This window comes from Melopsittacus undulatus, chromosome 8 (genome assembly GCF_012275295.1).
Source record: "Melopsittacus undulatus isolate bMelUnd1 chromosome 8, bMelUnd1.mat.Z, whole genome shotgun sequence".
Classification (NCBI taxonomy): domain Eukaryota; kingdom Metazoa; phylum Chordata; class Aves; order Psittaciformes; family Psittaculidae; genus Melopsittacus; species Melopsittacus undulatus.
This window is the reverse complement of record NC_047534.1, coordinates 17,670,074-17,697,310: the sequence shown is the minus strand read 5'-3', so window position 1 is coordinate 17,697,310 and position 27,237 is coordinate 17,670,074. Positions and strand designations below refer to the sequence as shown.

Here is a 27,237-nt window from a genome sequence, read left to right as displayed (position 1 = left end):
TCCCGCCCCTCTCCTCAGAGCCCGCCCTGCCCGGCAGATCCTGGCAGGGTGATAAGGGCCGCGGCTGCCGACGCTGAGTTTAGTGAGTGTAGCAACGGCCGCAGCGTGTAGAGCTGCCAGGACCGGACCGAGCGGAGCCGGAGCCGGAGCCGAAGCGAACGGATGCGGTCCATGCTGCCCATGCTGCCTACGGGATGCGGGCGGCGGTGAGAGCGGGGCAAGGCGGTGGGAGCGGGGCCGGGCTGCGGGGCCGGGCTGGCCGCTGATGGTGCTGGGCTCTGCAGGTCGGCAGCGGCGCTGTTGGCGGCGCTGGGCGAGGGTGCGAGCCGGAGGCGGGAGGTGGAGCAGCGGGCGGCGCGGAGCTCTGCTGTCCTGCGGTGCTGGTGAGTGCGGCCGGGCCGGGCCTAGCTTGTTCCGCAGTGCTGGCAGGGCGGGGGGTTGTGTCCTCCCGCCGGGGAAGCCGAGCTCGTCGGTTTCCTGCCATGTTGGTCCTTGGCGCTGTGTTTCTTCCCGCCCAGGGGCAGTGAGGAAGAGGAGCAGGCGCAGCCAGAGGCCGGTTCCAGCAATGGACAAGGTGAGTGCTTCCCACTCGGCCTGATGTCTCTTCATGTCACACTGGGCATGGGCCTGACCGGGGCTGAGCCAGTTTCAGTGTTGAAAGTTCTTCTCGTGCTCTGCATCAACTAGAATCTACTATCCCTCTATCTTTTCCTGCCACTTTCCCCCTTGGAGCTGTGCTGCAGTAACCAAGGCCAGTGATGGAAGTGCCTGTGGGCCTGACCAAGGTGTGGTGTTTGTCACTGGTTAATGAAGGAGAGGTGTTTCTGGAGAACTGTCTCCTCCTATGACTGACAGCTTTTTTGGGTCTTTGAGGCTTTTGGAAAGCTTGGTTGCATTCTCTGTATAGTTGCTGGCCAAAATACCCACCGCACCATTCAGCGGGTTCAGTTTCATTCTGTGACACCTAAAAGAACAAGCTAGTTTAGAGACAAACGGGGAAGATCCAGGTTTGGACCTTTTGATACATCTCCTCTTGCAGAGATCAAGCCTTCACCCAGGGACCTGGAGGAGCTGGAACTGCTGAACAGAGCCCTAGAGAAGGCACTGAAAGTTAGGAAAAGCACCTTGAAAACTCCATTAGAGGCCCAAGGCACTACAGGAGAGAAATCTGCAGGTGAGGATCCTGCTCCCAAGAATGCTGAAGAGCAGCAAGTGCCTGTACCTGTTGAGGATGTTCCAGTGAGCACAAAGCTGAGATCTGTAAGCAAAAAGCCTGCCTCTTTGAAGAAACCCCCTCCATACCAGCTAAAAGCCCCTTATAGGACTGACCCAGAGGTGAAAAAACTGCAAAAGAAGTCCAGATGTGTTTCTCGAAGTCCCAGGACAGCTGGGAAGAGCTCCTCAAAAGGGGTAGTTTGCAAACAAGGAAGGAGTCCTAGGAGACCAGTGAGTGCCACTGCCAGAGAGGTGTGTGCTCCAGCTGAACCCCAAAAGGCACCTGGCTCATCCAGATCTGCCCTGAATGAGCAGCAAAGGTTTTCTGTAGGGGATTCAGCTGGGGAAAAGAACTCTGTAGCTGTTGGCAGGCAGTTACTTGATGCAGGGAAGAAAAGTTGTGGTTGCCTGGGAGAGTCCAGCAAAAAAGAGAACCCTGCAGGTGAAGGAGCATTGGGAAGGAGCACCTCACCTTGCAGAGTCACCCTGCAGGAAAAGGGGTAAGTGCTGAGAGATGGGCACCTCTGTCTTGTTCTGCTCAACACTGACTAGCACACCTGCAGAGCCTGGTCTTTCCTGCTGTTCTGTAGGCCTCTTGGTTTCACTACCCCCCTTCAGATCCTCCTCAAGAGGAAGGATCCTCTACAATTTAAAAGCCTTTATTGTGATTGAGTAAGTGTTCTTGTTTTAAGAGCTTATTTTTGGGTGGCTGGGACTCTGAAAGTCTTTAATTAAGACTCTTTGATATTTCATAGCCCCTTATGATTGTTTTGGAAAGCTGCCTCGGTAGAGCTTTCTCAAGCCTTAGTTGTCCTCTGAGTGCACTTTCTGTTACAGCTTAGTGATATTTTTTTTAGTGTTTTTTTCCCTTTCTTGCACAACGATAGTACATAATGCAAGTATTCTCTCTCTTTCTCTCTATCATGTGCCCAGTGCTGTTTGAAGAGATGGCATCTGGGATTTAATACTGTCCCCTTTAACCTGTAAGATACTGCCTGTATAACTAAACAGATCAATATTGACTGGAATGCAGTTGTTTCAAGTATTTGGTGTAGGAAGAACAATGTATGTTACTGAGATACTCAGTAACTGGAAAAGTGGCAGAAGAATACTTGAAAGCTTTACTTCGCAGTCAGACCAGTCTCTGTTGCAATAATTTCTGTGTTCTTTTCTGTCTATTCTTTGCTTTAAAGAAAAGTGAAGTTCAGATCTGATATGTGTCTGTCCCTGGAAAATTTTGAGGAATAGCTCTCAGCTGCCACAAACCCTGTTTGTGCAAGGGGGGAATTAACACTGTTCACATGATGTTGGAACAGACACAGGACACTGAGTGACAATCGCTGGGGGAGCAGGAATCTGGATTCAAATGTTTGTTAACTTAGTCCCAGCTGTTGTCTTGTGTTTAGAGTCTGCACATGACTGTAGCTATAACTGCCAACCCACATGTTTTTGCAATAATGAGTTAAGGATTGCCTACTTTGGGATTAAGATGCATATTCCCTGTGGAAGCTGAAATATCCCTTTCCCATTTCTTTGTGATATGGTGTGAAGCAATGCTGCCTTGTGCTCAGATACAGCAGCAGAGTCAGTCTGTAGGGATCAGCTTCCCTGAACAGGTTGGTTCCACATCTGTACTCTGCCTTGCCAGGGCTTTGCTCCCAGCTCCTCACCTTGGAGGAAACTCTGTGGGCTGGTGCTAGGCCACAGTAGTTCTCCCAGCCTGGCTCAGTAATGCTTATGGAAGCATATAAGTGGACAGATCCTCCTTCTTCCTCCTTCTGTGAGGTCGGCTGAGGGCAGTGGTGGATTCCATCTCCACGGTTACTGATGTCTTCAGTTACAGCTTAAATTCATGTCAAATTTAGATAAAATGTCCTTCTCTGTGTTTTGAAGGCAAAGTTCAACTGCTCTCCAGCAGTCAGGATTGATGCTATTTGTGTTTTGCAGGTGCCAGCTGAAGCTGCCCCTTTCCTACAGGAAAGCCTATTTCAGGAACTTTAGGTAAGCCTAGCCTGAGCAGTCCAGAACTACTCCCTGCTTCAGGGCAGTGAGGAGGGCTCAGGTGGGGGAGACCTTGCTGGTTTGTGGGTCACAGGGACATACAGACCCACAGTGTGTGGGGCCTGAACCTGGGGCAGGAGTGTGGTCCCATACAGCATGTCTTAGAAGGGCTGTTCTGAGGATATTTGTGATCACGCTATTGTAGGCACTAGAGTTAGTTTTGTTTTCAGAGTGCCGACTCCTGTTAATCCTCCTGTTGTAAGAGTACTGGAATGCTTTAATCCTGTGTTTAACAGTGCTGCAGAAGTCTCTGCTGGCCCTCTATACTTGTTGAAGGCAGGAGACCATGTGGGTGTGACTGTACCCTGTGCAGTGTGTTTCCCTGCTGGTTGCTGACCTGAGCTGCTCCGCTGGGGCAGCTCTCTGCCTGAAAGCACCAGGGCTGTGTTTGTTTGAGGTGATTCCTGCTGATGAGCTCTTTTAAATGGAGCCAATTACAGTGTTGCTGCACTGGTGGCATGTGAACTTGGAGCATATCATCAGTTTTGTTGCATTGTCCTACCTATGTTTTTAGCCCATAGGCAGCAACAAATCTTCCCTTCCTTTCTTGAGGGGCAAGTCATCTGCATTTCTGTACATTTACTCTGTTAGTAAATGTGTACAAAAAGAGCAGACAGAACACATTCTCACCCTAGTTTTTCCCACAGGAATTCCTTCATATTCCTCAAGACTCTCCTGTAATTCTTTTTTGTTTCTGGGACAAAGTGATATGTTTTACAAGAAACACAACAGCAGGGTAACAATAACAGGGATGCAAAACATAGAGGATCTTCACCCCTGAAACTTGCTTCTGCACCCATAAAGCCTGGTAACTTCCTGTACCGGTGGTGCAGGTGGTTGGTTTCTGGCAAATCCAGTGCTCTAGTCCATTCTCCAGCCCTCTGGGAGGGTTTCCCACCATTGCCTTTGAGAAATTTTGCCATAATTCAGCAGACATCTCATCATGTAATTTGTCCAGATAATAAGCTTAAAACCTCTCTTAAATCTGCCTGTAGCTCCTTGTGCTAGCCTCAGGAATTCCTCTTCCTCTTGGGAGCTGTCATTTATCAAACGCCAATTTGTTAGTTGCCCTCAGTGAGTTGTAGAGACTTGATTCCCTTAATTTTCACTTGTAAATTGAGCCTTTTGGCATCCTAGTCACTCTGGTGTAATTTTACACTTTTCACTATTACTTTCAACTCAGTGACAGATTGAAAATAACCTTTGCTCTGAAGATCCCTTTATAGAGGGAACACATCTTGCCTGATAACTTCTTTTCTGTTCCCTTAACCTTGCTATTTCTTTGCATTATATGTTTCTGAAAACTGCAGTTTCTACCATGACTGAAAAAAATATTTGGCTGGAGAAGAGACACACACTTGGGTTAGACAGTTATGCAGTGCATAACTATTTAAAGCTTCCTTGTGATGGTTGTCGCTTTTTGCAGCAGGTTTTGGGGAGCTGGTTCTTTAAAGTGGTCCTTTACTTATGATGGAGGGGAGATTGAGATGAGATCTTCAGAAGAAGTTCTTTGTGAGGGTGCTGAGGGAGGTGCTGGCACAGGGTGCCCAGAGAAGCTGTGGCTGCCCCATCCCTGGCAGTATTCAAGGCCAGGTTGGACAGGGCTTGGAGCAACGTGGTCTGATGGAAGGTGTTTTTGCTTTAAGGTCCCCTCCAACCCAAACCAGCCTGGGATTCCATGTTGAAGGCTGTAACTGAAAAGCATCTCTCTTTCATTTAACACTATCATTTGTGCAACACTTCTTATTTTAATCCTGGACTCTGGACCCTGGCCAGCTTACTCATAATACTGTCCTCAGACCTCTGTGTTTTGCACCCCTATTGCTGATGCACTGCTGTCATGCTTCTTGCCAACTGTACCACTTTGTCAAAAACTGAAAAAGGATTAGAGGAGAGTCTTGAGGAAGCTTGGAATCCCTGTGGGAAAATCTAGAGTAAGAATTTGTCCTGTCCACTCTTTTCATACACATTTACTAACAGAGTAAGTGTACAGAAATGCAAATGACTTACCTCTCAAGAAAGGAAGGGAAGATTTGTTATGGGCTAAGAACGTAGGACAGTACCAAAGAATTGACATGTGCTTTATAGAACTGTGTTCTCTCTTCTGATGGTTGTAAATTCTTCCCCTCAAAACAAGCTGAAAGAAACAAAACAGGTGTTTTGCAGTATCTAATGCTTTCTGCAAGGTTTCCTTGTGGATTTTAATACCAGCACTCAAAAATGAGGTGGGAATGTCTAGTTAATAACTTGTAAAAGAAAGGGGCGAGGAAGATGCTTGTATCTGAAGTGATACTGGTGTGTTACAGAATGTTATATGATGAGTCACAGCTCAGTGTGAGCACACTGGTACAGTGGATCATAGCTCCTCCACCTGCTGCCCCTTTTGAATTTTCAGGGCATGGGAGAGATGTCGTCTCTGTCAAACAAGTGCAGATGCAGCAGCTGCCAGGACCCGTTTCGTAGAGAGGATCCAGACAACAGTATCCTTTCTCGGCTCCCAACTCCTTCCACAAGCACGGGGTGCAGTACAGCAGCACCATAGCAAATGCTACAGTGTGCTTCTATCTGGAGAGTTATGTTTTCAATAACAGGAGTTCAAGCTGGGTCTCTATGAAGTGCTTTGGTTTTTTGTTTTTTGATTTTTTTACAATAGTGCTGCTCTTGAGCACTCATAAATCTTTGGCTCCAGAGAAGCAAGGCCACAAGGCCAACATGCCAGGCAGTCCTGTGGCATCTTGCCTTCCCCCTGCAATGCCACTGCACAGGCTGCTTGCCCTCTGCTCCGATTCCAACTAGCCTGGCCCTGGGCTCAGGGTAGTACACAGAGCTGGTGCTGTGTAACCTTCCTTAAGCTGCTGCTGTTTGAGTTCTCTTCACCAAGGCCAGTCTTCAGTCCTGCAGAGATGGAGGAGGAGTTAAAGGTCCTCCAGGATGTCCCCTCCCTTCTGAGCCAGTATGTGGAAGCTGAGCTTGCAGGTAAGGATTAATAAAAGGGGAGTGAAGGGGTAGAAGGTGGAATAAGGATGACTTAAGTGGGTTCCAGTTGCGGGAACCCATGTTCTTGTTCTCGTGTTCTTGGCATGTGCTGGATGTGAAGGACAGGAACATTCTCTGCCTAAAATGAGGGCTGGTGAACCCAAGGCCACTCTAGAAGCTGGTATTCGAGGAGGGAGGTTTCAGTATGCTCATGCCTGCTGGTTATCCTCTGCTTCTCTTTCAGACCAATGCACCCTGCAAAGAGAGTATGAAAGCCTTTTAACCTTGGAGGGTTTGCAAACCACAGTTTCCCAGTGCCTGCATAAGCTGCAGCTCCTGCGAGCAGGTGAGCCAGTGTCTGTTCTTGTAGTGGGGTATGAATGTGGCCGGCTGTGCTTGAACAGGACTTTACTATCTGTGCACACAACACTGTGGTCCAACATAAGTTTCCTCCTGATTATCATAGATGGTAATGTAGCATTTAAAATTCTCTATTGGCAAGTAAAGCTGTGTATTTTTTTGTCCCATCAGGTGAGGTTTGGGACTTTGCTGTAATTCAGGAGGGCTGGTGAGGGAGCTGTTGGGAGGTGGGAGAGGCTTCATGCCATAGCTTCAGATGTCCTGGTTGTGCTGTTCTGAGGAGCTCACCCTGACTAAAACAACGCTAGTCACTCATTTCTAGGAAGAGTAATGATAAATTCTGCAAGTACAGGTTTAACTTGTACCTTTTTGCCTCCTGCCAACTCTTCCGCCCTGACAGATGTGGAGTCCCAGAGAAAGATGCACCCAGACTGCACTGGGGACATAGGAAGCTGCTCTCCAGCCTGTGTTCCTTCCAAGGGACAGATGTGTGACAGTGCAGGCATACTGGCTGTGCCTCTCCTTTGTTACTCCAGTTTCCAGGAGCTGAGGGACCTGTTTGCCTTGAAGCTGCAGGTGTCAGTACTGCACCAAGAAATTGCCTTACAAAAGGTGAGTCTGTAGAAGGGTTTGTGCTCCGTTGTAGGGAAAGAAAATGGCAGTTATAGGGCAACAGCTCACGTATGGGGGAGCAGCAGGGCAGCAAGCACTCCCAGTGATGTTTCTGTGTTTATGCCTCATGTCCGAGTCCCATCAGTGCTTTGCTTGCTTTGTGAATGGTATTCTTCTGTTAAAGGCCAGAGCAAAGGCTTTTAAATGTCTGACCCTCTCTTGATAAGATACTCTTTTTTGTATTTAGCTATTCTGAAAGAGTTTGGCAGTGGAGGATGTTTTTTGTAATACCCAACAACCCCTTTTGGCAGCTGTTACAGTCCCGTTAAGGCACCCACTGTCATTCTGTCCTGAGTGACCTCCAGCTAGTGAACTCCTCTGCCTTCTATTCCTTTTCTTTTAAACCTCAAACCACTGTGCTGCTAATTGGGATTTTACTATTCTGAAGGTGCCTGTAGGAACATGGTGGGAGATCAGTCTCTCCACCAGCCTGAGCAGAGCAGCAGCAAAGGGCAGAGAAGAGCAGTGAAATCACATCTGCTCCTTTAAGCTAACCCTTGCTGTTGACCTGAATGATCGAGACTTTGGAAAAGTAATTTCCTGTAAGCCAGGGATGAGTTGCTCATAACTGGCCATGCTCCTCTTTCTGGCTGAAGATAAATTGCTGTCTGTCTTCAGATAGGACATTAGCACTATAATACTGAATTATGGGTAATGAGGGTATGGGTATGATTTTTATCTGCCCAGAATGAAGCAGTGACCCACTGCCTGCTGCTTTGTTGACTGACTCAATTTTCTCTGCACATGCCTCTAAACCTGTGCTTTTAGCTGGGTGAGCTCTAGGCATCTGGAGCAGCTATGTGCAGGATAAGTGAAATTTTTGGGACAGGTGAAGTGAATAGACTTGGTACAAGATAAAGACCCTGGGAAAGGATGTATGTACATATTTCTGGGTCAAGCCTGTTGATTGCCTTTCTGTGAAGAAATACCAAGCATCATAGAAATTCTGGTAGCTCTTAGCCTACTTTTTGGTAAAGGCCTCTTTTCTATGTATCAGGAGCAGGCCAGGCAGATGGAAAACAGAAGGGTCTCTCTTTGATAGAACAACACTGTAGTGCTCCTTCACGTGCCAGTTTTCCCCTGGAGTAGATTTCATGTCTGCAGCTCTTAACTCATCCCAGAGATGAGCAACTGTGTCCTGTTTCCTGTCTCTGTGCAGATCCCCTGTACTCTGTTCTATTTGGCTTTTCCTTTGTTTCCACCCCTAGAAAATGTTTTCAGGGAGGTGACTTGACACCTGCAGTTCATTGTCCATACTTCTGGAGGGCAGTGTGTACAGCAGGCTGTGTAGATTTTAATGTGCAGACTGCTCAGACTTCATTAGCTGCTGTCATCTGAAAACCATATCCCAGGCAAAATGTCTTTCTGAGCAGTCATACAAGAGTAGGGTTCCCTCTTGCGGAGGAGTGCAGCTTTGTTCTGTTTGGGCTGGAGCTGACCACTTGCCTGTGATGTGTGGATTAATGTGGCCCAACTGGGAGGTGACAGGAGTAAATGGTTGGACTACTCTTTGCATAAGTGCTTCACTGTGTGTTTGCAAAGTTCCTGAATCAACATCAGCTTCAGCTTCTAGCAGGATGCTGATTTTATTCCAGTGCCAGGCCGGCTCTGCAGCAGTGGGAAAGCTACCATCATGTATCTCTGCTCTGGGAGCACTGGGTGACTGTTGATGCACTTCATGAATAGAGAACAACTCTGCCTTTGTTAAATATGACAAAAGAGAGTACCTGCCTATCAATCAGCATGCTATTAGTCACACTGCTCTGGTTAGGTACCACTTGTAATGCAGCCACGTCACTTCATGGCATCCCAAAAGTACATGCTGGCTCTGGTGATGTATCTGCTTTGCTCCAGGTCATGATGGCGGAACTCCTGCCTGTCCTGGAGGCCAGGCCCTGGCCAGAGGCCTCTGCAGCGCAGCTCTATCGGGCTGTGTACACGCAGCTCTGTGAAGGAGGCAAGAGATTTCCTGTGCTGGTGCGGGATGAGCTGGCAGACTGAGCCCATGGGAACCTCCTCCTGGCTATTCACGTAACCACAATTCTTAAGCAATAAATGTTTTCTTGTTTTCTGTTAGCTTTTTTATTCTGCTTGTTTGTCCAGCTCATTTTCAGGGGTTTGTTTTTCTTTTGTGGGTTTGTTGGGTTTGGGTTTTGTTTGGTTGGTTGTTTTTTCCTTTTATATCACTTTTATGACCTGCTAACTCTGAGGTTTTGTGAATCCCCTTCAGAGATTGAGACATTTGTTGTGACTTTTCTTCCAAGGTCTGTCTCTGTTTCTAGCTGTAGATTCTTGGCTGCTTCAGTCAGGACACGAGGCTTCTATATGCAGACAGTGTAGCAGGCAATAAAACATGATTTATATGGATCAGATAGCCAGTCCGGTGGGGTGCAGCCTACCCGTATCTAAAAATCCAGAGAACCTGTGCTGCTGCTTCCGTATTACTCTGATCACCAGCTGGCATATAACCAGCATAATAGCAGTCACTGTCTAATATTTCAGAGTCTAGAGGAGGCCACAGAGATGCTGCAAGGGCTGGAGCAGCTCTGCTCTGGAGCCAGGCTGAGAGAGCTGGGCTTGTTCAGCCTGGACAAGAGAAGGCTCCTTAAGGGGAGACCTTGTAGCCCCTTTAGGCACTGGAAGCTCCTCTAATAAACCTGGAGAGGGGCTTTGGACAAGAGCCTGTAGGGACAGGGCAAGGGGGAATGGCTTTAACCTGACAGAGGGGAGACTGAGATGAGCTCTTAGGCAGCAGTTCTTCCCTGTGAGGGTGCTGAGGCGCTGGCACAGGGTGCCCAGAGAAGCTGTGGTTGCCCCATCCCTGGCAGTGTTCAAGGCCAGGTTGGATGGGGCTTGAAGCAACCTGGTCTGGTGGAAGATGTCCCGGTCTGTGGCAGGGGATTGGGACTGGATGAGCTTTTAAGGTCCTTTCCAACACAACCCGTTGTGTGATTCTGTGATCCGTTCTACATCAGGCTGGTGAAGCAGCCCAGTAGATGGCACCCAGCCCTTTCTGTTTCTGCTGAACAGAGCCAGGAGCTGCCTCCTGAGGGACTACGCAATGTTCTGCCTGTGGAAAACTCGGATCCTGTGGCACTTCCGACCTTGTCACTATGCGAAAATTCCAGCTTTGGTTCTTCCTGCACTGTAGGTTTTGAAGGTAATCCCCGAATCCCTTGGCATTTCTATGTGACAATTGAAGCAGAGCTTTAGAGTCAAGTGGAATATCTCTGCCTGTGAGCACTTTGAAGTGATTTTGGAGGCAGGCCACTGTGTACTGCTGCTTATTACAGTGACTTGCAACATATCTCTTTGCTGGGCATGGGCTGTTTGCCTGGGGTTATTTAGCTCTTTGCAGTGCTGACAGGGATCACTATTTTTCCTTTATTTTTGTTCAAGGCCAGAGTGAATTGTCTGTCTCTTCTGAGTGTCTGGCCCTTTCTGACACTCTGATTTCACAAAAAACCCTTCATATGACAGATGAGAATCAACGTCTCTCACTTTAGTTTTTTTATCATATTGCATTCAGTTCTTTGTAAATAGTATTTAATTTCCCATGGAGTCTGCAGTCAAGGCAGGGGTTTGTTACCTTCTTCCTTCCTTGCAGAGGAGTCTTGTGTGCGATTTATATCTGTATGGTCTACAGGGGCCTCAGGAGTGGAGGATTGCAAGGTACTGATTAAAGGCTACTCATGGGAAGGAGTAGGTGCTGCCTCCTGAATTACCGTGTTCGTATGCCATGGGTATTAATATCTGCATGATTGAATGTTAGAGATGATATTTGGTATTGTTAATTGCCATGCCGTAATCCATAACTTGTGTCTGTAAACCCTGCATGAGTCATGGAGCATCTGTTTCTATGTGCAGAGCAGGCCAGTGTCATTTGGTGGGAACTCTAGTGCCACAGCAAGGACTGCATAGGTGGGAAAGGACCATGAAGAAGAGCCCAAGCCTGCAAAAATGGCCTTGCAGGGGTTGTTACAAGCTCAAGAGCCAAACTGGCACCACAGGGTGCAGAAGGGGTGCAGAGAGCATGGTGACTGGCAGGTAGTTGGATTGTTGTGTGCCTCTGGGTGCAGTGGGCTTTTATTGCTCTTCCCACACTGTGTAAGAGGCATTTTGTAACTTTCATGACTGTGTAAAACTTTAAATCATGTGAATGACTCACTTCAAATGAGTCCTGTGCTACAGCAGAGATAAAGTTTTAGTAGCAACCTCAGAGGTGGGGGGGATCTTTTCATTAGGAAATGTGCCATTGTTATAGAGAGAAATTATACTGGTACATCAAATTGAGATGAGGGAAAAAGACAGACAAAAGGTAGTGTTTGTGATGCCAGGGGATAGTATTGCAGAACTACAGGAAATGAGCAGTATTTTTGGAAAGTGACAGATGACGCCAGTGTTGTGTAGGCATGAGCTGAGATGAAGCAGGGTGAGGGTCAAATTAGCAGCTCTTATTCCTGCAATAGAATCTTAAAAGGCTTTTGTTGGGTTTTTTTTTTTCACCACGGTAGGATCTGAACTGGGATCCCTTCAAGGGAACAAGTTTCCTCTTTTCTTTCCAGAGTCTGTGATTTAAGCATTTCCAACTTGTATGGTTTGTCTTTTCCACCAGCTTCTGTCTTCTTCCCCCTCCTGAAACTTTTTCACTCACAGTTTTTGTTTCAGCAAAAATGTTTGACCAGTGGGAAGTCAGAGGCAGTGCTGCTGTTAGTGCACACTGAAATCAACAAACCCTCTTGTGCATTTCTCATCTTCTGTTAGTTCTGGGTGTTCCATCCCTTGCAGTGTTCAAGGCCAGATTGGATGGGGCTTGGAGCACCCTGGTCTAGTGGAAGGTGGAGTCTGCCTATGGCAGGGGTTTGGAACCAGGTGAGCTGTAAGGTAACTTCAACCCAAACCAGTCTGGGATTCTGTGATTCATTGTGTTGAAACCTTTGAGGTGTTTATCCTGCACATAGTATCAGATGTACCACCAAGTGCTTGCTACAGGTCCCTCCTTGGAAAATACCATGTGCAGAGAGTAAACATTGTAGCTAGGGATACTCTCTTATCTAAATGAGAAATAATCTGAGTCTTCTTAAGAGAGAAGGCAAAGCTCATGAAATGAAGGAATGTCCTGCCTCTTCCAGCATTTTTGAGGGGTCTCTAGCAGCATGTGAGCAGTGATGGAGCATGACAGCCTGCTGAAATGATTGCATCTACAGCATGAGCACAGAATCCTACCCTGGGGCAAGGGCAGGAAGAACTCCTGAGTCACCTGGGCCTGGAGCATTGGTTACAGTTTGGAGAGGCAAAGCCAGATTAACTGAATGAAGGATAAGGGGAACGTCATCAACAAGCAGTGTAAGATTGTAAGTGATGAACTGGGGGAGAACTCCCAGCTCTCTCTGTAGATGACAAATTTGCTGTTGGTGTTATTCTCCTAATGAGCTTTCTTTGAGCTCCAGAGGGCTTACTTCATTAAAACACTGTATGGAGTTCAAGTCTGAAGCATTAGCACCTGCATCAGCAACTTGCTGGGCAGTGTGTGCCTCTGTGCCAAGCCAGGGCTTTGAGAAAGCAATGGTGCTTTAAAATGCTGAGACAGAAAAGTATGGGGGGGGGAAATTATGTCCTCCACAAATCCTTTAATTGGCTGTGGGTTTTTTTTTACCTGACTCAGTCTGTCCCCAAGTTACAGGATTGAATTTGAGCTTGTGATTTCCAGCTGAAGCTCTGCTGAGAAACTTTGCTGCTAAATCTGGAAGTGATGATGTTGAGTGCAAACCACACTGAGGATGCTGAATGTGGATAATGGAGGATAGATCCTGCACCTCCAGACTGTCTCAAGGTGTCCAATTCTCAGTAAGCAGTGAGTTGGAGATGCTTTAATAACGTTGCGAAGGCCAGGAGAAGGGACCATGTGGAATTTTTGCAGGCAGAGAGCCAGTTCACAGCTGAGCATTTCCAGTCCAGAGTCCCATCACATGTGGGTCACTGAGAGGCTATAGCAGGGGATGGATCTGACACCAGGGGCTCTTCACTTCTGGTCTGTAAAATGGAGTTTGCTATTATTTCACATGCTCATTAGCTTGGCTTTGCCACATCTATACTCTGCAGCAAGGCCTTCTTATTTTTCTTAAGCATCTACACTAGGACTAGCACAGCAGACATCTGGATTTGATGGAAGCGTCTTAGTCCTCCTTCAGTTCCATTAAAAAAACCTCTCACAAACAAAAACCCTAATCATGACTCAGCCCAACATGAAAACAATTCATTAAATAGGTATTAAAATGTCTATTATCCACCATGCTGATCAAATACTACCTTTGTAACATCAAAACCACCATCCAGAAGAAACAATCTATTGCCTCGGTTTTAATTTGTGAAGGAAGAAGGGCTTTTAGAGTGTAATCAAGGAAAATCTATTGCCTGGTAATTAATCTGAGCCCAGCTACAAAAGAGAGCAGGAACCTGTGTGCCAGATGTGCCAGGGTAGAAAGAGCTGGTAATGGGAGGGGAAAACTGAAAATCAGGTTTTGAACTGTAATTTCAGAAGGCAAGAAATAACAGCAGTGTGTTATTTAGGCACGCAGAGATGTCTGACTTATTTTTAGACAGAACAAGAAAGATAATCAGTGGATCTGGAGTTCAGAGAGGAAAAAGCAAACAGAAGGAAGCTCTGAGTCAGTGGAGGAGGCTGACCTTGAAGAAAAGCTGGTCTGAAACCTCCCCTCCTGGTTGCTGAGAGCACAAACTCCCAGTTGTGCTAATGCTGGTTAGCCTTTTTTCAGCCCCTGTGTTTTATAGGGGGAGACAGTTTATTAGTCTCATTTATCTCCAGTTTAAGAAGAAGGCAAGAATGTGCACATTCAGGTTAGTCAGACCTGAAGGGTCTGGTCATAAAGCAACTGGAGGGTTGCTTTATGTGCTGCAGATGAAGTTGTGGTGTAACTTGTGTTGCACTTTTCCCTATAAAACCATTACACCTCATCTGCTGATGCAGCTGGCACAGCCTCTTAGCTTTGGACTTGGCGAAACGAGAGATATGAGGATCTCACCCCTTTGGGGTTTTAGGTTTACTTTTTGGTTTTGAGTTGGTTTCTTGGGTTTTTGGTTTTGTTTTGGTTTTGTTTGGTTGTTTTTTTTTTTGCTGCTTCAAGTTCTAGATTCCAGAATACAGAGCACTTTTCCTTTTTGGGATGAAGTCTCTTATAGGATATAGTAGCAATAAACCCTGCTTTTGCAATTGTTGGGCAGCTCAGTGCTGTCATGCATGGTGATGGGCATCTGCACATCTCCCTGCCCTCTGGAAGAATTGCCTGGTACCAACCAAGCACGTGAATGCACAGAAGGAGAGAGCACAAGTATAATAAGTAAAACAAACCAAAGCCAACCCCAAACACAAAAAAACCTACCTTTAAAAATTAATGAAACCATAAAGTCTCCAATGCTTTCATTAGGGTTGTGTGCCAGCTGCATAATGGCACAGAATTCAAATTGCTGGGTGCAGGGAGGAAGCAGGCATAATTATTTTGATGTTTTTGACAAGTTTAGACATGTACATTTAAATGTAACCATGTGCGCCTGTGAGCCTGGAAGACTCCCTTTTCATGCCATTAGGATACAGGGCGTGTTTGGCAAAATCTTTGCAACTGTTACCAATCAGAACTACCTGGTTTTGTCTGGTGTTAAATGTTTGTCTGGACCCACTTACTGTGCTCTTCTGGAGTCTGGTTGAGAGTGACAAAGGTGTCAGCAGTGATTATGTTGTTCTTGCAAAAGCAAACCCTAAGAAATGGAGTTGTTTGAAAGAACAAACTGTTAATCTTTGTATCACATGGTTTGATGTCTCCTTCCTGTGCAGCATAAGTGCATGGTCCCCATGTACAGAGAGTCGAGCAGAGTTTCGCTTAGGACAATGCAAGTGGCATTGTTTTGTGGGTTATTTTGGGGGTTTTTAAAGCACTAATTACAGTAAAATAGCTTATTCTAATGTACTAGGTCTATTATCTGTAAGCCTTAAAATGAGTGTGCATGCCCTGTGAGTCAGACTGAGCTCTGCTTGTCTGACTCCCTGCAGAACACCTGCCAAGGCTGGCCATGCATGAGGATCCCCAGCATCCTTTTGAGGGGCAGAGAAAGGACGTTAACAAAGTTGCTGTGGCTCCACTTTTCTGCTAGTTAGCTTTTTCCTGTTTCTGCATCCTACGTGGTTCTCAGTGTTGTTTGTGTTGGGTATCTAAAATGGGCTAGGCAGCTGATGGTGATGGGAGAGGAGCAGCAGAAGGTGCAAAGGGACGTCCATGCATGCTCCGTCTGTACCAGCATTGCACAGTGCTGGGAAGAACGCTGGTACTACCAAGCAGATGATGCAATAATTCTTTTTCATCTGTTCCCATCTATATTTGCACCCACAGGAAAGCTTCCTTCTTGTGAGACACAGCAATCTCTGGTTTCAAACACTGTCCCTGTTTCAGAAGTTCCTTTGGCAGCCTGGCACTGGGAAATGCTCCAGTGGGGCTCACCACCACCCAGAATAGTAAGGCCATGTCACCTAGCAACTCCTCACAACTGCAGAAGCCTTTGTTGGAGTGGATCAAGGTGACACTTAGGTGCTATTTTCAGATCTGCACTTCCTGCTGGCTGTTGCAAATTTATTTCCCTGCTTTATTTATTTATTTGCTTGCCTTTTGCTGAATCATAGACCTGGAAAATACTTCTGAGGTCACTGCAATCCACAACTCTGTCTTCTGATTGATTTTGCTGCTATTTTCCAGTCTTACATGGCACACAGCAACACAAAATGGACTATGAGAGGCTGCCTCCGCTTCATGGATGTTGCTTTCCTGCTGCACGAGGTGTTTCTTCCCTGCTCTTTTGTCTTAAAATTAATGGAGCTGCTCAAAACTTTATGCTGCCTTTGCCAGGGGTGCTTCCACAGCCACAGGGGTATGGAAAGCATTAAGCCACCATGTGGGATGGTTCCAAGAGTGCACCCTGTGCAGCTTCCCCCTCACAGCCACTGTCTCTGGTAAATCCAGACATCACCATCTCCTCTCCCATGGCATTTTCCCTCCCTCTGAGTCTGCAGCCTTTTAGCACTTCAGAGCCACCCCTCCATCTCTAGATAGCATTTGAAACATGCAGAATGGGTACATTCAGTGCCTGGATGTAATGCTTGCATTAGAACAGTTAAAGTCAGAGTCAGGCTCAGGAAAAGCCACAGTCCCAGGGTCCAGCTGTGATTTGGACCATCAGTGCCCATAGGCCACATGGTGGTTGATGCCATATTCACCTGCTCCTGTTTCCCTGCAGCTCCTTAGGGCAGGATCACTGTGCAATAAACAGTTGTTCACTGTTTCATTGTAATCTATTCTATGATTAATCTAATAATAGAATCACAGAATGGAAGGAAGGATGCTTAAAGCTCATCCTGTTCCAGCCCCTTGCTGTGGGCAGGGATACCTTCCACCAGACCAGGTTGCTCCAAGCCCCATCCAACCTGGCCTTGAACACTGCCAGGGATGGGGCAGCCACAGCTTCTCTGGGCACCCTGTGCCAGCGCCTCAGCACCCTCACAGGGAAGAACTTGTGCCTAAGAGCTCATCTCAGTCTCCCCTCTGTCAGGTTAAAGCCATTCCCCCTTGTCCTGTCCCTACAGGCCGTTGTCCAAAGCCCCTCTCCAGGTTTCTTACAGCCCCTTTAGGCACTTGGAGCTGCTCTAAGGTCTCCCAAGAAATCTTGTATGTGTGGCTCTTGCAGGAACTGCAGCCTACCAGCCAAATGCAGAATTATTAATTTCCTCATAAGCCACAGAGGAAAAAATACTTGGGGAGATGTCTTAGTTCTTACAAACTACTGGATTTGAGGATTTTTTGCAGCTGTGTGTGATAAGTTGCTGTGTGTGCTCTGATGGAGTTCAGTTTCTAGACGAGTGAAGGTTGCGTGTTCAAAGCACGTTTCTCATGGACATCAGGGCTGCCACTTTGTGGAGTCGTACAACCTGGACCTCAGGATATGAGCTGTGTGTCCTGAAAATTAGCAACAAGGTGGGCATGTGTGAGTGCTGCTTCTTTGTCTAGTGCAGGGATAGATGTTAACAGAGATTAACAGGGATTCTCTCTGATCATCTTTTCCCAGCAGTGGTGTTTACACAAAAATACATTGATTTCTGTCCTTGTTTCCAACCCCTTTACCTTCAAGTTTTCTGGTGAAAATAAGGTGTAATTCCATCATCTACAAACCTGTTCTCCCTTCTACAAAAACTGTTTCCTACACTGTCATGTTAGCTCTGGGATGGAGGTGTAGGCCATCCTGAGTGCCACAGGACGGTTCAGAGCAGCTGCCCTGTGTGGAGATGATGGGCTTTGCATGGTGAAGCTGTAAGCAGAGCAAGTGTGGTGTGAGTGTCTATTTCAGCATTTCTGTGTGGCCTGCAAATTATTTTGGCTCTGTACCATCTACTTTTGACAAGCTGATATCAGTGTCTCTGGTTACCCATGTAATTACAGACCCCGAAGCTCCTTCCCCCTGCCCCACCACTGGGTGCTGGGGGATGTGGACTGCCTCCTGCACATGTCTCCTGGGCTGCAATGGTGGTGGTCAGCACCATGTTTGATTCTGGGCTTTCTTACTTGAAAATTTGAGTAATTAATCTATTTTTGAGGGATCCCAGCTTCATTCTTCCTCACTTTAACTCTGTTTTGTAGACTCAGAATGGATTGGGTTGGGAGGGACTTTAAAGATCATCTGTATTTCTTGCTCAAAGCACAATCTTTCTTGCTCACCAAAGCTATTCACCCTCTCTGATCTTTTTCTGTTCCTCTTAAAGAGAAATTTCTGTTGCAAGGTTTTCCTTTCCTTCCTGAGCCCTTTGCTGCAGCCCTGAGAGCTTCTCCCCATCACCTGGCCTGGGGCAGCATTCCCGCAGCAGGGATTGCTCCAGCTGCCCTATCCATCAGAGGTGGGCCCCGTTACTGTGGGTGTGTGTGGAGGGGTGTCATCCATCTCTGCTCTTCAACGTGACTCATCCAGCCCCAGCTGCACTTTTCTCCTGTGGGAAGAGGGAGGAGAACACAGGCAAGTCTCTATTTCTGCTGTGAAAATTACACCCTTATGTTAGCCCAGGAGGAGGCATGTGGAGGGAAGGAGCTGAGCACCCAGCATGGGGAGCTGTGCAGCCACACCAAGGGAGGAAGTCTCACACCACACAGCCCAACCTGAGCCCTTGTACCCTCTCTCTTGGAGTCTGAGCTTTACAGAAACCACTGCAAAGTCAGAGAAGGATGGGCCAGGACTGGGCCTCTTTGCCTGGAGAAGGGCATGTTCATCCGGCTGCTTTCTACACTTGAGGGTGAGAAATGTCCTGGAGGTGACCCTGTCCTTCTCTGAGCCCGGTGTGGGGCTGTCCTGATCCTGCTGAGGCTCTTGGCTGTTCCTTTCAAACCAGGAGAAGAGCCAGCATGCCTCAGGGATTGCACTTCCCCTGTCTCCTGTGTCTGTGCTTAATAAATGTCTTAAACCATTTCTGGTGTTTTAGAGGGTCCTTAGCCAGACATGGGGGCAGTGCTGCCTGCTGCTGCTTTGGAAACACTCTGATGAGCTATGTTTCAGTGTATATATGGAGGAGTTTGATAGATGCATGTATACATGCATATGTATGTGTACATATATATGTTTTACTCCTGTATCATTTTAAACAGATGCTAGTGGGAGCCATGGTTTGTACCAGTGCAGGAAATGGAGTTTCTGCAGTGGGATCGCATCTGTGTTGTCAAGTCAAATATTCAAACTCGTCAAGGATCCCAACTTGAGACATAATAAACAGTCATGTTTTTCTGACCAGTTGGAGCTTGCTTTTGTCACCTGCTATTTTAAGGCCACTTACTGCTTTTCAGCCCCGCATAAAACCCATTGTACAGCTCAGTCCACTGATGCTGTCACGTTTTGATGGAATCACAGAATGAATTATGGAATGGTTTGAGTTGAAGGGACCTTAAAGCGCATCCAGTTCCAACCACGTGCCACGGGCAGGGACAACTTCCACTAGACCAGGTTGCTCCAAGCCCCATCCAACCTGGCAAAGCCCTGAGTCATAGGATCAGAATCAGATAGGTTGGAGGGACCTTTAAGATCATCAAGTCCAGCCCTTAGTCCTTCCAAAATGATGAGTAGAGGCTGAAGGCATGGGGATGCAGGGGGGTGGGGGTAGGACCAGCTAGAGCATCTCCTGGGGGGATACAGCTCTATTTGTGGCCATCATCACATCACTGATTCCTTGAGAGGCAGTTTGAAAGGTGACCAATCCATTGCCAGGCATGTCACTGGAGTATTTTCTTTCAAACCCTGCTCTCAGCAGCAGCTAAGCTTATTTTAGCTGAAGTTTTCTTCAAGGTTAGGGTAAACAGCACAGATTTAAACCTGACCAGCTTCAAGTTTGACAAAGTTTCATGTAACTTGAGGAAGAGCTTAGCTTGGGAACTATCAGCCTTATGAAGCGCATTGACTGGAGAGGTTGTGCTGCCCTTCTTCCCCTCTAATGAGTCACCAGGAGAATAAACAAAACCCACTTTGCAGGACACCGTGTGCTGCACGGTCTTACCTGGAGTTACTTTCCTGGTGCTCTGTATTTGCATGGCCACAACGCCTGTGCTGAGGTCCCTGGGGTGGCACAGGTTGGGAATTAATTTGATGCCTCATTGACTTCCTCTTGTGTTATTTTGGATGTTATTTAAGAAACTAGAGCCAAGGAGAAACCCCAGAGCTGTTGCAGACCCCACCAGCTCCCTTACCATGCTAACAGGTCTCATGTGGCTCTCCAGACCAAGCCTGGATTAGGGCAGAGGCTGATTCAAACCAGCTTTATTTCCCCTCCTTCCCATCCCTGCTTCCCAGAGTGGGATGATTTTCTTGAGAATGGTGTAGGTAACATCAGTACCCATTAAAAAAAGGGAGGATAACATATCCCATGTCTGGACTGATGCCCAAACCTCCCCTTTCCTAGGTCAGTCCTGTCAGCTCCTCTGCTTCCCCATCTCGCCACCTCCCCACACGGCTTCTGCTACAGGGTGATTTTTTTTTCTCCCTGATTTTTGGCTTCCTTGTAGTTGATGCAGAAAAGCAGCTGGGCCCCATCAGCCTGGGGGAAGCTCTGACCTGGGAAGGGCTCCAGGTGTCTTATGTTTGTTGCAATAACTCATTCCTTTCCTCTCTCCTTCAGGAAAACCAATTAAAACTCAGTGCAGGAGAAGTGATGGATGTGGGAGTTGTCTTTCCACCTCCTGCCCTTACCTGGACAGTGATAATCCCAAATCTTTCTTCATCTCAGCTCCTTGCAGATTCCCTTCCTGGTCACCCTACATCTCCTCCAGTGCCACCCCAGCAGTGTCCCACCACCCCTGTGCAGAACTCGAGTCTTCACCAGTCCAACCAGCAAATACCAGTGAGGGTTTCCCAAGCCCTGTGTCAGGGGACAGAGCTGGCAGAGGGTGACACCGGAAAAGCATCTTGGAAGGAGGCAAAAGGGCTCCGTGGAGTGGCTGGAGGTCCTGCATCTTGTTACTTTGGGGTTCACTGCCCGTCGGGCAGCCTGAAGGGGTGCTTGGAGCGGTGTGGGCTGGAGGTGATGGGCAGCCAGGGCTGTTTCTCTGTCCCACCACTGCCTGCTCGGGGGCCGGGCTGGTAGAAACACGCAGATTGCAAAACCACATTCCGAGAGCGATCCCAGTCGGGCTGCAGGCCCGAAACAGTTAACAGGCATTGGAGCAGAGCCGGTCCACCCACCCACCACATGAGATCACTGCTGCCACCACCAATCCTCGCTCCACTCCTCGCTCTGTCTGACAGCAAAGCAGCCGGGACCCAAAGCTGGGAGTGAGAGCAGCAGCAGCAGAGAGATCCCAGCCCGGTTGCACTGAGGCAGCCCGAGCTGGACAAAGCCGACCATGTAGGATCCAGCCTCTTCCCTCCGTCACCAGCACTGCAGCAGTTCGTGGTGGGACAGCGACCGGGAACCAACTCACCTGCAGTTTGCACTGGTCTTTCCTGGGGTTTCTCGCCAACATGATGGGCTGCAAGTCCAACTCACTCACTTGCCTGCAGGGAGGAAAGCCAGGGCTGCCGCTGCCCGCTGCCACTGACTCCACCGCCACGCTCAACAAGCTGGCCCTGGCCACGGGCGGGACTGAGAAATCCTGGTACCGCTGCATCTTCCCCTTCGGCATCGTCTCCGTGGTCATCGGCGTGGCAGCGACGTGCATCACCTTCACCATCAATGGCCCACAGATGGACATTGCTAAGGTGGTCTCAGTGGCCACCTTGATCTTCGGGATGGGTCTGCTGATGGCAGCCTATGTGTGCTGGCGTGCCAAGCGGGAGAGGCAGCGCAAGAGGCAACGCCAGGAGCCCATCTCCTTAGAGCAGGGAGCCCTATGACCCGGGCTGGAGGCAGAGGCTCAGCTCCACCCGGAGCCCCCTGCTTAGACACCCCGCTCTGCCCAGCGCCCCGCGGCACAGGGGTGACAGCACCGGCTTTGTCGCACCCGCAGGGTCCGGACTCTGCCCGAGGTCAGCTTGCCGTCATTGTCCACGCAGGAGCAGTCCCTGGCCATGAGGAGGGCTCCCGCTCGCTGCCCAGGACTGGAAGGAAAGAGCCTGGAGAACGTCCCGAGGAGCGTGTCACCGTGCACGGACCCGCTGCCCGTGCCCACCGCGCACCGCAGCGAGCCCACAGCACTGCCCGTGCTGGGGATGCCGACACAGCCCGGCCAGCCCTGCCCGGCGTCCGAAACAATCGGTGCTGCTTCTGTCCGCTCCGTTCCCCCTGCTGCGAGGACCCGGGTGGCTCCGGACGAAAGGAGTTTCCGAAGAAACTCTCTGGATGCAGGGAGCGCCCGGAGAGGTGCGGGGCGGGGAAGGGCTTGCAGCAGGCACCAGACGTCAGTGCGTGAGAGCGGCCGGCTCAGGAGAGCCATGGGGACAGCAGGGGGGACAAGGGGAGGTCGGGAGCTGAGTGTGACGGGGAGGACATGGACCTCCCCATGCAGGGAGCCGAGCTGCTCAGGCTGGGCAGCCCCACGGGCAGCGGCTGTTGGGTGTTCGCAGTTTGCAGCGTGGCAAGCGAGGAGGAACCGGGCTCCTTCTGTCACTGTGCGTGTGATCCAGCCGTGCAATCCTGGGGGACCGGTCCTCACTGCGCGGGGTCCATCTGCCTGGGATGCCCAGGGACAGGGGGCTCGTGCTGTGAACTCACAGCAGCATCCCCCAGCTGTAGGAGCCTGGAAGCGATTCTCTTCCCAGAGAAGCAGCTGGAGTTGCATTAAAAAGGAGCAAATACATTTTTACCACTTTTTTCTTTTTTTTTTTTTTTAGAAACCTGTTCTTTGAGCTCTTAACCCTAAAAACCAAGCATGAAGTGTGGGCAAGGGCTGGCCCTGTCTGGAGGCTCCGGGAGCAGCAGCAGCACCTCTGCTCTGTGCCCTACACCCAAAGAGGCCTCCCCAGACCATCCCTTCTCCAGACAACGGCACTAAGGGGCTGTGCCAACAGCCACAGAATGCAGCCACGCTCTAGGCTGTCAGCGCTGGAGACTTTCCATGCGCCGCAGGAGAGAGGGAATAATGCCAAAAGCCACAAGCAGGGGCACGCGAGAGCAAAGCCGAGCTTGTGCCGGGTGCGCAGGGAGCTGTGGGTCTGGGGCACTCATGAGCGTGTTATGCTACACGCCACGTGCCACCCTTCCTCCCAACAACTTTGCCCTCACTGGTTCTACCCCCGTAAGTAAATCGTGTTCCGTCGCTGAGAGAAAGCCACTGTGTGCATGGTCCAGAGCCATGCCTGTGATACTGGGATGTTCTGGGATATCAGGACTTGCAGGGCCAGTCCTGCAAAGTCGTGTCCAAATACTGCAAGTCTGGGAGGTCTGGGGACACTTTCAGCTCTAGTCTGACTCAGGCGGCACTTCCTGAGCGGGCAGGAGATGTGGCGGTGCTGCCGAGGGGGCCCAAGGCTCAGCTGGTGATGGGTTGAGCCAGGGTTGAACGTGGCCTGTCTCTGAAGCCTGGTGCCTGCTTCAGGGTGTTTGTGCATCTGAACTTCACTGTTTCAGCCTGTCCTGGGGTAAGCAAACCAGTGGTCTGCAAGCTTGGGGGCTCAGCAAAGTGCTGGTTTATTGAGAGCTTGAGGTCCTGGCTGAGTTTTATTATCACAGTTATTACATCCTAGTGTTTAAATCCTCCTTCTTGCTCTAATATTTCACCAAACAGTCTTGTGGCTGCCTGTAAATGCCTCTGCTCCCACTTTGCTCATCCCCACTGTTCAAAGCCACTGGCAGGGCCATCAGCCCTGCTCCTGATCCTGTCAACCTGCCCAAACCTAGGTTGCTTTTAAAGTGCTCAGCCCTTCTCCCGCACTCTGAAAAGCAAACCCCATTGGAACAGGATGCAGGGACAGGTTGTTCAGATGCACCCCAGGAAAGCCTCATTAGCCAGCCCCAGATTTCAGACATCAGGCCCCATTGCATCCCATCCTTTACTGATCTGGAAACTTGGGTCCCCCTCTTCTCCTGCTCCCACAGAGCAGCTGTGAGCAGGGCAGTGCTCACCCATCGCAGGGAGAGCCTGGGTGAGCCAGCACCAGCCCTGCACGGCCCTGGGCTGGGAACTCCCACACCAGCTGATATTCCTTATGTGCCTGTTAAAAGCTTTGCTGGATTTGATTTCTGCATTAACATGCACACACACAGAATCCCTCCCACTGTCTGCAAGGGGTTTATTTACATGGATGGATCCCAGCAGGGACTGTGGCTGCTGCAGGCACTGAAAGAAGGGCAAATTCTGGACAAATTCATCTCCTTAAAAGAGTGTCAAGCCGTTTTTTTGGCTGCGGGAATAGACAGATGGGGAAGTGACACCATGTTCAGCAAAGGAACTTAAAGGAAGAAGATGAAAGAATCTACATGGTCAGTCCTCACTCACAGAGCACTCAGGGATCCAAACTATGCCACCCTGCTGGCACCACCTCATGTTGCACTTCCTCAAGCAGTGTGCAGGATGGAGCTGATGGCGCTCAATTTGCTGGCAGACAGCCCCACCATCTCACCCTCATCCCTGAGTCCCTGCTGGTAGCATGCAGATTTGTGGGAGCTTCCTGGATCCAGCTGTTTCCATCCCTGTGCAAGCTGGAGTGGCTCTGGAGAGCATTCCACCCTAGCATCCTACTCATACATCCCTTCTCCTTGAGCTGCACCAATATCTTCCATCAGAGGCTGCTCCTCCAGTGTAATGGGAATATTCCCTCATCCTAAGGACCCCAAACCTGCCTCCAGTGACAGCATCCACATAGCTCTCTCCATAACAACACCTTATCCCTGTTAATGTATACCACTTCCACAAGAGCAATGTGCCCTGGTTCTGTCAATCTTGCCCAAACCCCCTTTCCACACTAAACAGGCTTAAAAGGAGAAGCTGAGTTTTTGTTGCATCAAAGCGAAGGGTTAAAACTCGTTGCTACCAGATTGGGAACAGCTACAAAGGGGAAACTGTAAAACAAAAATATGCATCCCTAAAATAAATCTGACATAAGTTTCTTATCTTGGCTGACTCGTGGGTCCGCTCCTGCTGCCTGGGTTTAGCTGCACGAGATAGATCTCTCCAGGCCAGACCGGGCTCCAAGCTCAAGTCTCTGCAGGGTACCCAGCCTCCAATCCTCATCAGGATAGTGGGGGCTCCTGTTTCCCACTCTCTTTTGCAGAGACTGAATCCTGGAGCCGTTCAGACATGCAGTGACAGAGGGACAGCTGGAAGGGACCATTTTTCCTGGCTGCTGCAGGACCCCAGTACATCTGATGGAGGAATGAAGCCTCAGCAAAATTACCTGGCTATCAAAGCGGCTGGTGGCAGAGCTCAGTCTAACACTGGGTGCCCTAGGAAAAGACACATGTCCCAGATTCCTGAACAAGCCACACAGATGAAAATGCATTCATTTCTGCTGCTTCTCCAGCTGTCAGCTGGGCCTGGAAATTCCCAACACAAGAAGTGAAGCTGATCTCCCAGCCAGAAGAAGAGGCTTAGTCAAGTCATGGTCCTGCCCAATAGCTGAGGGACTCCTGATCCCATAAACTGCATGGAAACCTGCACACCCTGAGACCTTCATCCCTGCCACAGCAGAACAGCTTCCAGCTCCATTCCCAGCATGGTAAAAACAAATCCACGTGCACAGGGAAGCGCAGGAACATCCAAGCGTGGCTATTTGGCAAAATAATGAGTAACTCCGAGACAGCTGGGCTGGATTCGTGGCTAATAAACTGATTTATTTACTCTCCCTTCAGTGATTTTGTTTTGCAGAGAGGTGGATGGGAATCTGAACAGCTTTTTTCCCCAGCTGTGCATGGAAAGCCTTGTCCAGAGCAAGGACAAGGGGCTGGATGCCAGTCACCGATCAACAATGGGAGCAGGTTTTTGGGAATGTGAAAATTACCTTTACAGCACCTAAACCAGCATCCGCCTCCTGAGGGGGGCTGCTTGAATGGTGGTTTAAGATACCCCAAATGCACTGGCACAGGGTACCCAGAGAAGCTGTGGCTGCCCCATCCCTGGCAGTGTTCAAGGCCAGGTTGGATGGGGCTTGGAGCAACCTGGTCTGGTGGAAGGTGTCCCTGTCCGTGGCAGGGGGGTGGAACTGGAGGACCTTTAACCCACACCAGTCTGTGGTTCTATGGTACTATCATTCTATGAATATTTTGCTCTTACAGGAAAGATTTTTCCAAATCTGCATAGTCTGTGTGCTTGGAGGGCTCACTGTCACAGAGCTATCATTGCACACTAGCCCTATTGATGTGCTGCAGGGATGTCTCACCTTCTCCTGGGAGCCCTGAGCAAACCTTAGTGACATGACTCAGATACGGCTTTATCTTTAATGTGGGGTATCCCCCACCCCAAACAGAGCTGCAGCACTCAGTGGTGCACCAAGGCAGATCCCCGTGGCCCTGGTGAGGTCCCTGTCACTGGTGCAGGAGGGGAGGTGGAGGTCTGGGAGTGCAAGCAGGGCCTGAGACCTGTATCACATGCAAGCTGAGTTCAGAGACTACCCCGGAGACCTGGAAAAAGCCAATGTGCAACCAGCAGAAAGATGCCTCCTGTATTAGCCTGGAGTTTATTAAGCTTGTTTGTCACCATGGCATCAGACCACATCTTAAAGATCCTTCCTTCAAAGCATCATGACAATGTTCTGACAGCTCCCAGGAGCAAATCTCTTGACACTGGATGGCAGCTGCCCCAAAGAGCAGTTAAAACCAGTGCAGGTTTTAGCACAGGGCTGAAAGAAATCCATTATGAGCGTCTTTGCTGTCAGGAAGGTTATTGGAGCAGTGCCCAGAGACTCACCCTCAGCCAGGCACCCTTTGCACAAACCCTTCCTGAAGATGCTCATGCTGAGAAGGCACTGAGGGGGGTGTTTTCTTCCCCCGACACAGGGAACTGAGGTGCAGAATTCCAGTGTTTCAGTCACATTTCCCACATGGCATTTGCCAGAGCTGAGGCTTGAGTTCAGCTCTCCTGTGAGCTAAGCAGCCAGTGCCTGTACAGGACCAGAGAGGCCATGTTCAGCCCAGACACAATATGGTTGTCCATTCAGGTGGTGGATGTATTTGGACATGGGGTGTGCTGGAATCCAGCCTGTGCCTGAGCCAGGGATAGCACCAGACAGAGACAATGGGCAGGCGGTGTGCCATGTTCAGCAACATCCTACAGCACTGCCCAGTCAGATCCCACTGGGTTGTAGGCAGCAGGGACAAACCTCTCTTTCTGCCTGTGTTGATGGAGGTGACATGAGCCCACCCTCCATCCCTGGCAGCTCGGTGCAGCACAGCAGGAGCAGATGGGCAGGAGCTTTGGCTCCACGCTGGGTGCAAGTGGCTCCTTCCAGAGGTCTGAAATCCTGCTCTTTCAGAGGATCAGGCACAGCTGAGGACCC

The 27,237-nt window shown here is 49.2% G+C and overlaps 2 protein-coding genes across 5 annotated transcripts; both read left to right on the top strand.

Moving 5' to 3' along the window:
• Positions 1-67: 67 nt before the first annotated feature.
• TEDC2 (tubulin epsilon and delta complex 2) lies at positions 68-20,992 on the top strand. 4 transcript variants are annotated; one of them, XM_031050308.2, is made up of 11 exons: positions 68-206; positions 285-383; positions 519-574; positions 1,040-1,715; positions 3,163-3,216; positions 5,672-5,756; positions 6,144-6,252; positions 6,497-6,598; positions 7,013-7,224; positions 9,139-9,315; positions 20,489-20,621. In XM_031050308.2, exons 1-10 carry the CDS (start codon positions 163-165, stop codon positions 9,283-9,285), a joined length of 1,584 nt encoding a protein of 527 aa, XP_030906168.2. In that variant the 5' UTR covers positions 68-162; the 3' UTR covers positions 9,286-9,315; positions 20,489-20,621. The 4 variants fall into 4 exon arrangements, with proteins under 4 accessions (XP_030906168.2, XP_030906167.2, XP_033921028.1 ...); XM_031050307.2 differs by lacking the exon at positions 9,139-9,315 and having other exon boundaries at positions 20,597-20,992; XM_034065137.1 differs by lacking the exon at positions 9,139-9,315 and having other exon boundaries at positions 20,489-20,992.
• Positions 20,993-21,330: 338 nt separating this feature from the next.
• On the top strand, positions 21,331-21,702 carry LOC101878038 (transmembrane protein 100-like). The gene has a single exon (XM_005140063.2). The coding sequence runs from the start codon at positions 21,331-21,333 to the stop codon at positions 21,700-21,702; it is 372 nt and encodes a 123-aa protein (XP_005140120.2).
• Positions 21,703-27,237: the final 5,535 nt, after the last annotated feature.

Bases quoted from the DNA above. Each gene is read 5' to 3' on its own strand.
- TEDC2 (XM_034065137.1), top strand. From the start codon at position 163: ATGCGGTCCATGCTGCCCATGCTGCCTACGGGATGCGGGCGGCG. The intron at 575-1,039 runs GTGAGTGCTTCC...CTCCTCTTGCAG, and splicing joins CGGTTCCAGCAATGGACAAG to AGATCAAGCCTTCACCCAGG. The intron at 5,757-6,143 runs GTATCCTTTCTC...CTGCTGTTTGAG, and splicing joins TAGAGAGGATCCAGACAACA to TTCTCTTCACCAAGGCCAGT.
- LOC101878038 (XM_005140063.2), top strand. From the start codon at position 21,331: ATGATGGGCTGCAAGTCCAACTCACTCACTTGCCTGCAGGGAGGAAAG.